This window comes from Syngnathus typhle, linkage group LG16 (assembly GCF_033458585.1).
Source record: "Syngnathus typhle isolate RoL2023-S1 ecotype Sweden linkage group LG16, RoL_Styp_1.0, whole genome shotgun sequence".
Taxonomy (NCBI): Eukaryota; Metazoa; Chordata; class Actinopteri; order Syngnathiformes; family Syngnathidae; genus Syngnathus; species Syngnathus typhle.
The window spans coordinates 7,822,888-7,835,046 of NC_083753.1; the positions used below are offsets into that span (position 1 = coordinate 7,822,888).

Sequence of the window (12,159 nt, forward strand, 5' to 3'; positions counted from 1 at the left end):
GGGGGGCGTCTCTTTCTGGTTTGATGGGAACCAGCTGTGGACTGAAGCAGGGGGCGGGAGGCAGAGCAAAATCAACTTTTTTTTTTTTTTTTAAAAGAAGTGGCGATATTAGTAGCGACTCGGTCCACTTTGGGGAGGGTTAGGGTTAGGGTTAGACTGAGGGGGGTCAACGTTTTAAGGGTCGTCGAAGTGAAGGGAAGCTTGGGAGGAAATGAGAAACGCACTCGGTGACATACGTGGCTTCACGCTTTGCTCCTCTACAAGGTTAGCATTTTTTTTTTGTTTATTTTAGATTAATGAATATTTGCGCAATGCACCCTAAAAGTAAACTCAACCAAATTGGATTCCTCTTCTCTTGTAGGATGGTGGCGGCGCTGCTATTTATTTTGCTTTGTATGCAGTCAGCACACAGCCAGGTAAGAACTTTGTCAACCCATTCCGCACTGTCAACATGATACAGTTGGCAAAAGTTTTGAAATTGCTGTATTTTTTTTTCCAAACTACTTTTTAATCTACTTTTCATTCATTAGAGCAATATAAAGAATTGTATAAGGGCTCAGACGTGTAAAATGTGCATGATGTGTGCAATTGACAGTAATACATTGATTACAAAAGTCGCATAACCACAATTGTGTCCACACAGACGTGCACAACCGGCTTCCGGTATGACCGCAGGTCAAGACAGTGCATGGGTAAGTGTTGTTAAAGCTATGGGGGACAATTACAATGTCCGTCTCACTCCAAACATCAAATGAAGCAAAAGTAGCAGTAAAACAAGTCCACAAATAAGTTGAAATTGATCAATGTGTCCTTCTCGCAGATGTGGATGAGTGTCGGAGTCTTCCGGACCCCTGCAGGGGGGACATGAATTGCGTCAACCAGAACGGGGGTTACCTGTGCCTGCCCCACGGCCTCTACAGCCAGCCCTTTGGGCTCGACACCCCGCGGCAGCAACCTGACCCAGTGTACCCGGGGAGTGTGGGCGGGGCTGCGGGCGCCGCGGGCGCCGCGGGTGCCGCCGGCACCGGGACAACCGGCGGCCAGCCGGACAGCTACGTGCCGGCGCCCCCGAGGCAGGCCGAACCCAGCTACCCGCAGCTGGGCTTCCCGGTGCCGTGCATCCTGGGCTACACGCTGGCGGATGACGGAACCTGCAATGGTGAGTGCTGCAAACTTTGTCACACCGATTTAGACAACTGTTGTTGTTTTTGTTGGGTGTGGGAGTTCAGGTGTGTCTTTTAACATGTCACTAAAAAGCACCCCTTGTTTTGTGTGAATGACGGCGTGACAGCCTCAAACATGAAGTCATGTTGCCGTATTTGTATTGCATAGAACAGGCCCGCTTGTGTACGTGTGTAATGAGCCAATCAACACTGCCACCGCCCCGCCGCCGGTGTGTTATGATGTAATGACGCCACCGACAGATTTCCTGTCTGGACGTGGAACAAATGCGGCTTTGACGGGAGCGGCGGTGGAATTTTAGTGGCTTGTTATCGTGCTCATGTGGATGTGAAGGGAGATTGTTGCTACATTTAGGACCGACACAGCCAGTACTTGCCAGAAATTTCTTCAGTTGCTTTTATTTTAGGGCTTCACTTAAAAGTTGTAATGACTTAATATTAGCTGTGGGACACTTCTTTTTGTACGTCACGTCTTATAGCTACTCCTGTAGTCCCTCTCGACTCCTGAAGGGCAGCACGGGGTCCCGCTTATCGCCTGAGCAAACAAGAAGCCCTCTCGGACCCCTCCCTTCGCTTCCCTCCGGCCCGGTAGATTTTTGTCATTGCCTCTTAAGGAAGTCGCAGGAATTGTGCACGTAATCGGAGCGATCTGTTAATGCGGAGGAAAAACAATATGGGACTTGATAGCTGACAGATCCGATCTGGAATGTTGTTGAAACAAAGGCCGGAGGATGTGTGGGGGGGGGTGGCTGGGATATTTCTGGGGTTACTTGGAAGAAAGTGAAACGACTCCTACAATACTATGGAATTTTGACAAAAGCCGCTTTCACACAGTCTAGCGGAAAATCATCATGAACAGCACTAATGATCTATTTTTAATAACATCTTTAAGGGGTTTAATTTGTTTGCTATAAAAATTCAAGCCTTTCAGCAGGCACGAAATGCTGCCCTCTGCTGGTCAGTGCATCCCATATTGTGCACTACTACTACTTTTGACTCCATCTTGTGTTTCGTCCTATTCTTTTAGACATTGACGAATGCGAGAGCAACTCCCACCACTGCAACCCCACCCAGGTGTGCATCAACACAGCGGGGGGCTACACTTGCTCCTGCACTGAAGGCTTCTGGCTCATTGGGGGCCAGTGTCAGGGTGAGTTGTTCTTCATAGCTCAAGCAGAGGAGGTCTATCAGGATGACATTTTTTCAAGCTGCCAAAATTGAAAAAGACAAAAAAAACCCAGTGCTAAACCTCCAAGATACGTTTAAAGAAGGGAAACAGCGCCCTCGTGTGGTTACCTAATGCAAAATCTGATTTCTTGCCAACGCCATGATTACAGTTTAAAACAACAGGATGATTAATTCACACTATGTTTCCTTCCTGTGTTTTTTACAGATATTGACGAATGTCGCTACGGTTACTGCCAGCAACTGTGTGCCAATGTGCCAGGCTCGTATTCTTGCTCGTGTAACCCGGGCTTCGTCCTCAACCCGGACAACCGCAGCTGCCAAGGTGCGTCCGCTGACATCACGTATTTCCTTGTAACCAGAGACTGAGCCCACATGCGATGTTTTATGATACCTTTTAAGAATATATATATTTTTTTAATCCCAATCACACATAAAGCCAAAGATTGTGATGTTTCCTGGAGCTCTCCAGAGAATCTTGCGCAACTTTAACGACGTGCAAATGCACATCATCTGTTTGGAACCATCTCCAGATAAAGGAGAGTTCCTGGAATTGTTGCATAAACTCTGTTTGTGTGTGTGTGTGTGTTAGATGTGGACGAGTGTGCGGATGAGCCATGCAGTCACGGCTGCTTCAACAGCCACGGCTCTTTTATGTGCAATTGCGATGAAGGCTTTGAGCTAGCGGCCGACGGAACTTCCTGCAATGGTAAGTCCAAATGCATATACCGTATTTTCCGCCCTATAAGGCGCACCTAAAAACCTAAAATTTTCTCAAAAACCAACAGTGCGCCTTATAGTCCGGTGCGCCTTATATATGGACCAAATTCCTAAATTTAAACTGGCCCAAAGCATTGTGTCATGAAATCACTCATAAATGGCCCGCTGAAGACTATGAATCATGAATCAAAAAGACTATGGATCATTATTTTATGATTATAAAGTAATTTGTTCCGTCTGAAGTTGAAATAAAAAAGATAAAATGGAGAATGATTTGATTTGGATTAAAAATCTGACATGATGCATTAATGGTGCGCCTTATAGTCCGGTGCGCCTTATATAAGGATAAAGTTTTAAGATGGGCCATTCATTGAAGGTGCGCCTTATAGTCCGGTGCGCCTTATAGGGCGGAAAATACGGTAGTAAAAATAAATAAATAATCAATTATTTTCGGAACTTTCCGCAGACGTGGACGAGTGCAGCTTCTCCGAGTTCCTGTGCCAGCATCAATGCTTGAACATGCCGGGCTCCTTCAACTGCATCTGCCCGCCCGGCTACTACGTCTACGAGGACGGCCGGAGCTGCGAAGGTAGCGTCCAAAGTCTCCGCTTCCAAAAAAAAAAAAAAAACACATGAAAAGCCGCTGCGATGTTTGAACTGACCCCGAGTGGTGTTGTCGTGTGCTTGATTTTGAAGATATCAATGAATGTGAGAGTGGTAACAACACCTGTACAACAGAACGAGTCTGTTTCAATTTCCAGGGAGGCCACACATGCCTGGCTCCTTTACAGTGTCCGCCTCCTTACGTTGAAGTGGGCGACAAGTGAGTGCGGCGCGGCGGGTCTTAAAATAACGCGGCGTGGCCTTCACACTCTCCTCTGTGGTGTGCCCAGTCAGTGCATGTGCACGGCGGGCAACCCGGCGTGCAGGGACCAGCCTTTCACCATCCTGTACCGACACATGGACCTGTCGTCCGGACGTAGCGTGCCTGCCGACATTTTCCAGATGCAGGCCACCACGCGCTACCCGGGCGCCTTCTACATCTTCCAGATCAAGTCGGGAAATGAGGGACAAGAGTTCTACATGAGGGTGAGGAATACTCTTACACGTCCTTTGCAGGTTATGACCTGCAGTAGATTCCCATGTCTTTAAAAAAAAAAAAAAAAAAAGAAATCCCATGTCCTGCGCTACAGAAGGTCACCAGCAGGTGGTGCCAAAGCCACTCATTCACTGTTTGACTTCTTGCTATATTGTATTTTTTATGGCCATCTTTATTTCATGTAGTTCATCCAATTCGTATCTCTCCAACTTTAACATATTTTTAGAAGATCTATACCATCATCGGTATTATTTTTTTCATCATTCCCCAAATTTACAGTTTTGCCACAATGATGCATTTTTCACCCAAAAAAATAATTAGACATACACGTGATATTTTGCAAATTTGGATTTTTAACCCCAATTTGGCTTGTGTTCAATAGCAAACCAGCAACATGAGCGCCACGCTGGTGCTGTCGCGGCCCATCAAGGGCCCGCGAGAGGTGGTCCTGGACCTGGAGATGGTGACGGTCAACAACGTCATCAACTTCCGCGGCAGCTCCATCATCCGGCTGACCGTCTTTGTGTCGGAGCACCCCTTCTGACACGCCGTCACGGTCGGGAAGCAGCCTGACGGAACGCGCCCCGCCCCGCCTTAATGGGCTCTTAAGGCGGCAAGATGGACGCTCTAGCGGGATGCGTCCGGTGTACAATTTCTGCCATCCTCTTCTTCGAAGCACCGCAAACGTTGTATTCTCAGCACTGCGTCTTTTTCACTTCAGATCAGCTGTGAACAAGACCTTTATTGTGTATCATCAAATATGAATTATTGATTACAATAAACGTCCGTATGAGCCGGCCACCGAAACCACCTTTTTGCTTTAATTCCTTTTCCAATACTGCTGAGGTGCGATAACATCAACGTAGAAGGAAACAGAAATCAGTTTTGCGTAAAGAACATTTTTAAAATGGGAGTATATCATTGCTGCCCCCCCCCCCCCCAAAAAATGTGAGCAAGGTTTCAAATAACTTTTCCCATGAACAGATTAAAAAGATGCTCGTAAGGGAAGGAGGCAGGATGGAGGGAGGAGGAAGGTTTAGTGAGGAAGAGAAGAAGGAGGAGGAGCCTAATCATGAGTCGGCTGGCATTTCTCGTCATTCTTGTGTTGACTCGACAGGCTTGGAGGCGCATCAGAGCCCCTAAAAAAAAAAAACACCTTTTCTTCAATGAAAGAACACACAATCGGGGTGAGACTTGACTTTTTTTCTCTAACTTTTTTTGTGAACTGTATTTATACTTCATGTTTGATTAGTTTTGAACCTGCTAAGAACTTTTGCTGTGATTTGACAAACCCAATTAAATAGTTGAATCGTATCAAACTCATAAATTAAGATCCGTATCGAATCGTCTTTTATGAGTGATGTACACAAGGTTTGATATTTCTTGTTTCTTTAAATTTAAGTCACTTGGATAGTTTAAGTTTAGGAGACTTTTTTTTTTCATTTTCAAGAAACATGAGAAAAGTTATAACTCTCCCGAATCGAATCGTATTTGCTTAAGCCGAACCGATTCGAATAGTTGCATATTTAAAGTGTTACTTTTTATTATCATTGATTTAGGGAATGGAAATCACTTTTTGGAGGTTTGTTTTGGTGTTCAACAATTTGGCATATTGCTCAGAAGTTGGATAGTTGTGCAAACCTTTTGTTTACTTGTTTCAGGCATGGAGTGCATCAAAAACTGCTGCAAGAGGTTCAGTAAAAAGCAAGGGAAGGAACCAGAGCCAGACGAGACTGAAGGTAAAGTGAAATCTAAGGGAATATTTTTTGTGGTTAATTCTGGTTCAGGGTGCGTTAGGGAATGCCCCATCCAAAAAAATGCGGTAATAAGCCATCTGTGCGTAGGCATGGCATGATCTATTTTTACCTGACTTACTTTTGACTCACAATTTATAGAACAGAAATGTCTCTAAGAAAATGTCACAATTTTTTTTTTTTTTTTAAAGCAAATTTATTTGCTAGCCACATCACATTTGTCTTGTTGCTAGGCAGAAGTCATGATCCACTCAGTAGGACATTTTATATGAACTGGGGCACGTCTTCACTTGCCCCTAATACACAAAACAAAAAAAGAGAAATAACTGAGAACTGCTTTATCTCTCAGACATTGCAATGCAGCTACCCGTGACCTCCAAACGATGGGGGGTTCAAGAAGACTACCTCCTGTCCAAGATGCCCCCTGGTGGCAGAGAAGTCCCGTTCGTCCTGCCCACCTTGAAGGCATCGTACGTGCAGCCCGGAGCTTCCACTTACCTCGACTATGGAATGCCAGGTACGTAAGATAGAAATAGAAAACAATTGATTAAAAAAAGATAGACAGAGAAATTGGAGAAGATAATTTGAGCTATTTTTTCCCCGAAAACTGCTCATCACAAGGATCTTAACGATCCAACAAAGGGCTGATGGATCTGACTTCATTCAAATGTGCTCAGAAGTCATTGAGGCGTGGACTCAATGGTGCGAGCAGGATGTCCTGTTTAGACAAGAATTGGACATTTACTTTCTCTTCATGAGGTCGCCGGGTCGGCGCGCTGACCTCCTTTGCTGCTCTTTGTGCTCAAGGTCCGGCCCGTTGCACGTACGCTCAGAGGAAAGCTGAGCTGGTGACCCCTGTTGCGTATAAAGCAGACACTGGTGAGCGGCTAAGTCGGTCCATGTCTGAGCTCAACAATTTTCACAGTCCTCAAATGAAGGTCAGATTGCTCTCCCTATCAAATCGCAACCATCTCACACACACACTCACACTTGGTTTTACATTTGCATCTCCTACAGAGTTATGATTCCATGTCCAGCGTCCCCTGCACTCCGACCTCCACCACGGACTCGATTAAACGCAGCACAGGTGTTTTGTCATTTTTTTTGGTAATCCATGTGCCTCTTTAGTTTGGTGACTTTTTTTCTTTGCATTTCTTGACTCTATTCTGGGGCCCAACTATGTTGCTAGGAAACTTTTATGAGCAAGTATTCCCTTCCTCCCCCCGAGTCACACAAACATTGTATTCTCATTGCCTTGCAGAGTCTTTCTCACTGTTTGGTGATGACCTGGGGAGCTTGTGTATACGACTGAGCTACCAGGAGGAGATGGAGCAGGTGTGGATCACACTGGTCCAGGTACGGTTTCGTTCTTTGGGTCCTCACCGGGACAATGGCGTCCTTTGTGCGACCCCTTCAATGAACCCTCTGTGTTGACACTCACAATGATACATCATGTGGCCTTACCTGACTAGTGGAGGAGCCAGCAAAAAAATGAAAGTTGTTACAGATGAAAAGACAGAAACAGGAAGTTACAAAATGACTCCAATAAAAAGGCCTTTAGATAATAGTTCAAACACTTCCATTTGGTAATCCCCAACACCATGTGCTGGATCTGGTGGGGCAATGCCCCTAATGCAAAAACAGCTCAATAACTGCAGCCTGTTTTGTCCTTATCAGTGTTCCCAACTCAACCTGACAGCCAATGTCGCAAAAAAGCCAAAGATCCAAATCAAAGGTGTCATCACGCTTCCAAAACCGGTCAAATTCCAGACCTCCATCAAGCAATACTCTCAGGTACGGGAAATATTTTGACATTTCAGGGGTGTCTTGCTAGATTTCAGGGCGCTAGTAAAATGATTTTGTTTGATTCACTCCTGCGCTTTTTCCAGTAAAGCCTTTCTTCAAGTTTTTCATTGGGCTTACTTTAAAGCTTGCAATAAGTTTTTACACAGGCAGAGATTTTTTTTTTTTAATAGCACTTCGGTTACACACTTTTTTGCGACCCTCTACTGGTAAAAATATTTATTTTAGAAATTCCAGCATGCGTAGCTTTCCCTGCAAGATGTTTACTCAGCTAAACCGCCATGTGCACTCAGCTGTTGCAGCTATTGTTACGCCACTGCATGACCTTTTCTCTTTGCTTTTTTCTGGCCACACAGGACACATCCTTCATGGAGACGTTTGTGTTTGCGCTGAGCCTTCAGAGCCTCCGCTGCAGCGCCCTACAGCTGAAGCTGCAAAAGCAGGGAGGAAAAAAGCGCACGGTGGCCGAATGCGTCCTGTCGCTCCGATCGCTCGGCCCGCAGGAGACCGAGCACTGGCTGCCTCTCAAAGTCCCGTGCAAGTCGCCCGTGAGTATAGACAGAGCAAAAATAGGGAAAATCCACAGGGTGAAACCAAATTGAATCCAGATTTGATCCCTATTTGATTTTGCCGCAGTGTAAACGCAATGTGGCAAACCACTTTAAATGCAACCAAATGTCAAAATTTCCATGTGAGTATATTTTTGGTAAATTCATCAATCAAGTTGAATCCAGATCGAATCTAGATTGCTAAAACGCAAACCGGCGAATCCCATTTTACATTGCTAAATAAGATTCTTATTGTCTACTACAACATTGCAGCCTATTTATTGTATGTGCCAGGCAGACTATTAAGGCCGAATGTTTGCACAGCGTGTTACTTAATCATCACCGATGATGGCTCGTTCTCGTAAACCAGTTTTATCCTGGGCTGTGGTAAAATGCCGTCCGACTCGCTGTGCAGCTGTTGCAGCTAAACACTTCTTCCTGGTTCTTTAATCATAAGAAGGAACATTCCGGATTTACTGGTTGTTAATAATCGCGCGACGTCACCATCCCGTATTGCGACGAGAAGGTTTGTTGTTATTCCAACTTTGAACACCACAAGAGCACTTGAGTATTTTTTTTTTTGGGTTGCTACCATAAATGGATCAATTTATGGCGAGTGGAGGTAAAACGTGAGTTGCTTGTGCACTCCGACAATCGAGTATTTTTTTCTCCTCCCCATCTGCCCCCATTCTTCAACACACACAAAAGGTCCAATTCCTTGCAATCACTGCAGTTATCTACTTGGGATGGCTCGGACAATGCTTCTTACAAAAGTGACCCAGAAAGCCAAAACAAGAGTAGAAGACCTCCACCAAGGCTTCAAATTGCTTATGCACCGCAAATGATAAAAGCCTGTCTCCTGTTTACATTATGCCCAGTCTGGATCAGATCTGTTTTTAATTTAGTTTTGATCCAGTCAAGATTGGAGTCATTGTTTTCCAGGGACGAGGATGCGAGCTGCATCTGGCAACCTGCTTCCAGCCCGTATGCGGACGAATGGTAGTCCGGGTCCTCGCCGCCCAAAACCTGCCTGCCAGCTCCTCTCCCCTCTTACCGGGTAACTTGCGACATTATTTTCATATTCCACGAAAATCACCGACATGCCCGATATGATGATGATCATTTCTTCCACAGCGTACACAGTGACTGTGGAGATGTATGGGGCCGCGGGGCCTCTGACAAAGAAGAAGACACGAGCGCTCAAGCCCACCAGGGGGCAGTGTCAGTGGGACGACACCTTTTACTTGGACCTGGATGCTCTCGACGCCGCCGCATGCACGCTGTCAGTCAAACTCTTCAGCTGCTGCTCGATCAAAAGAAAGAATTGTATCGGACAGGTCAGTCATACACTTATTATTGACAGCTTTGTGTTATTCAATCGAATACACTTGAGTCGTTGCCGATTGCGCAGGTCCATCTGGGACTGGACGGCCCGACTCGGGAAGCGGCGGAGCATTGGAAGGACACTGTGGAGCATCCTGAGAAAGTGGTGGAGGCGTGGCATACAGTGACCTGAAATAACCTCTTTGCACATGCGGAATGTGACATAGGGACAGCGCCACAGCACACATTTTATCAACTTGACTGACAGCTGGAACACTCAAAACCTGCTTACACTCCTCACATTGACGGAATGTTCACTGACGGAGACTGAGTTGTGGTACGCTTACTAATTCACGTTATTGATCGTTTGAATACCTTAACACATAGTATGAGGTTCACTTTTATAACTAATCAGATGAAGATATTGATTAGTTTCACACTTTAATATGTTAGAGTTACTTGTTGCTGTAAGTCATTTACTCAAGTCTAGCACACTAATTTTGAAACATTTCATTGTCGCTTGAATATGATGTGTAAATTGTGTTGTTATCATTTACGTTCATGTTTGAGGAGAACTTTAGCTGACGTAAGCACTTGTATTATTTATAGTGTATTTGTTTAGTGCAATTAATCGTAGTCGTCATATGTTTACTTATCAATGTGTTTGAACCGTACGAGAGGATACCGGCACGCCTTTGTCGGGATATTGACGGGAAGCGTTAGTCACGCGTTGAAGGCCATAAAGGGAACAGGACGCTTTGTTGTAAAATAGCTCACCAATGGCAAATTGAGAAATCTCCAGGTGAAAGAAAAATAATGATCCATGTTGTTAGTCCCTGCTGGCTGACTTTTTTTTTGTTAGATTCTGTAAACTCACCAATTCCAGCAACATTTGAGGTTGTGGAAAATGGCTACCAATCATTGCATAAGAGCGCTGTTTTGCACCAGTTACAACAGGACCACCAGAGAGACTCACTCACGCTCTTCTGGTCCACTCTTGCTTGAACTCATTCACTTTTTTTTTTAATCATGATTTGGATTCTGAACCAGAACTTGTATATCTTGACTAGGATTAGTTTGTTTAGTAAAGGGAAACAAGTGAAAAACAATTAGTGTGTGTAAAAAGTCTCTTTCATTGGTAATCTGGTGTTAGAGCACCCTCTTGTGGTCAAAAGCTGAAGGTTCAAGCTGGACTAACCCACTCACTTTGGCGCAAGTGATTAATTCATATTTCCCAAACACAATATTAATGAGAATAGCATGTTTAGGCTTGTGGGGGCACGTACGACACATTACTGTAAAGAAAACTTCTGACTTGCATTTTAAAAGTAGGGCGGGGGATGGAAATGAAGGGGGGGGGGGGGGGCATTCACTTGGGTTTGTACACTGAAAGGATGATGACAGTGATCGAGGGAGAGAAGTGAGCACAGTGGCACCTCATCCATCATAGATGTTAGTGTCATTATTCAATTACCGGCCATCCTTAACATCATACACAACGCGTGTGTGTGTGTGCTTTTAGAGACAGGACCCTCAAATCCCATTTATGTCCACACTATGACACCCTCTCGCTTCTGACCTCAATTGTAAATATTAAGGAGAAATCAGCTTGTTTTAAAAAATGATACATTTTGAGAAAACATTTTAAATCAATATTAAGATTAAATTGCAGTCGTGGACACACTTGATGGAGTTCTATTCGTGACAACGTTCCAGCTCATCTGTCCTGCTCTTGTCTGACTTCACCTTTGCAGACGCTCCGCTTGACATTTTTCTCAGTGTGTCTGCTCTGCTTCTCTTTCTCCTTTGTGAGGTTGTTAGAACAAGCGCTCATTAATAACCTACACTCTCTTTGCAGGTGGAGCGTGACTCCCTTTGCTTGTGCGGGCAGGCAGGCAGGGGGCAATGGGAACGCATAAAGGGCGTGGGTGTGGGTGTGATAGCCAAAGGCAAAGCTTCTCATCAGGGTCAAATTCAAGGACGTGTCATTTGAAGTAGAGGTCCCCAACCACCGGCCCGCGGATCGGTACCGGGCCGCCAAGCCGCACAGAAACAAAATGATATATATATATATATATTTTTTTTTAACGACGATCAATTAATTCAGGTCAAGACGCTCGTCCTGGTCACGAGACAGAAAAAGAATATTAAGAATTTGTTTTGAAAATATTTTAAAAAATGGTCGATTCTCTCCTAATTACATCCGTCGGTGCATCTGTGTTTGATGACGCTCGTCCCGGTCACGTGACGTCACCTCTGTCGAGCCCGCGAAGCTAGCAAAGTATGAACAAGAAACAGAAACGTTTGGAAAGTTTCTTCGGAAAAGGAAAAAAGCCCAATGAAGAGACGGAAGAAGAAAAGGCTACGACTTTTATGTAAAGAAAAGCTGCGTTTAAAGGAACATTTCTGGAGTCCTACTTAAAATATGGATTATCGCCACAGGTGACACGCCAAGCCCATTCTGTTTAATATGTAGCGACAGGCTAGCTAACGAGGCAATGAAGCCTTCAAAACTGCTTCGGTACATGGAGACCAAGCATTAAAAG

General features: G+C 44.9%; 2 protein-coding genes across 2 annotated transcripts; both read left to right on the forward strand.

The window, feature by feature from the left end:
* The first annotated feature begins 58 nt into the window (after positions 1-58).
* fbln5 (fibulin 5) lies at positions 59-4,995 on the forward strand. Its single transcript, XM_061300455.1, has 11 exons — positions 59-264; positions 362-416; positions 644-692; positions 821-1,159; positions 2,209-2,331; positions 2,575-2,691; positions 2,959-3,075; positions 3,553-3,675; positions 3,783-3,909; positions 3,980-4,175; positions 4,568-4,995. The coding sequence occupies exons 1-11, from the start codon at positions 212-214 to the stop codon at positions 4,727-4,729; spliced, it is 1,461 nt and encodes a 486-aa protein (XP_061156439.1). The 5' UTR covers positions 59-211; the 3' UTR covers positions 4,730-4,995.
* Positions 4,996-5,208: 213 nt separating this feature from the next.
* On the forward strand, positions 5,209-10,722 carry LOC133168815 (tandem C2 domains nuclear protein). The gene is made up of 11 exons (XM_061300461.1): positions 5,209-5,372; positions 5,847-5,924; positions 6,289-6,456; positions 6,747-6,877; positions 6,957-7,026; positions 7,201-7,295; positions 7,617-7,733; positions 8,099-8,290; positions 9,233-9,347; positions 9,425-9,627; positions 9,702-10,722. The coding sequence occupies exons 1-11, from the start codon at positions 5,258-5,260 to the stop codon at positions 9,804-9,806; spliced, it is 1,389 nt and encodes a 462-aa protein (XP_061156445.1). The 5' UTR covers positions 5,209-5,257; the 3' UTR covers positions 9,807-10,722.
* Positions 10,723-12,159: the final 1,437 nt, after the last annotated feature.

What these genes read in the sequence shown, in the direction of transcription:
- fbln5 (XM_061300455.1), top strand. Translation starts at nt 212, where the DNA reads ATGAGAAACGCACTCGGTGACATACGTGGCTTCACGCTTTGCTCCTCT. An exon ending in CATTGGGGGCCAGTGTCAGG is followed by an intron (nt 2,332 to 2,574) that starts GTGAGTTGTTCT and finishes TGTTTTTTACAG; the next exon opens with ATATTGACGAATGTCGCTAC. An exon ending in GACAAGAGTTCTACATGAGG is followed by an intron (nt 4,176 to 4,567) that starts GTGAGGAATACT and finishes TGTGTTCAATAG; the next exon opens with CAAACCAGCAACATGAGCGC.
- LOC133168815 (XM_061300461.1), top strand. Translation starts at nt 5,258, where the DNA reads ATGAGTCGGCTGGCATTTCTCGTCATTCTTGTGTTGACTCGACAGGCT. An exon ending in AGAGCCAGACGAGACTGAAG is followed by an intron (nt 5,925 to 6,288) that starts GTAAAGTGAAAT and finishes TTTATCTCTCAG; the next exon opens with ACATTGCAATGCAGCTACCC. An exon ending in CCTCGACTATGGAATGCCAG is followed by an intron (nt 6,457 to 6,746) that starts GTACGTAAGATA and finishes TTTGTGCTCAAG; the next exon opens with GTCCGGCCCGTTGCACGTAC.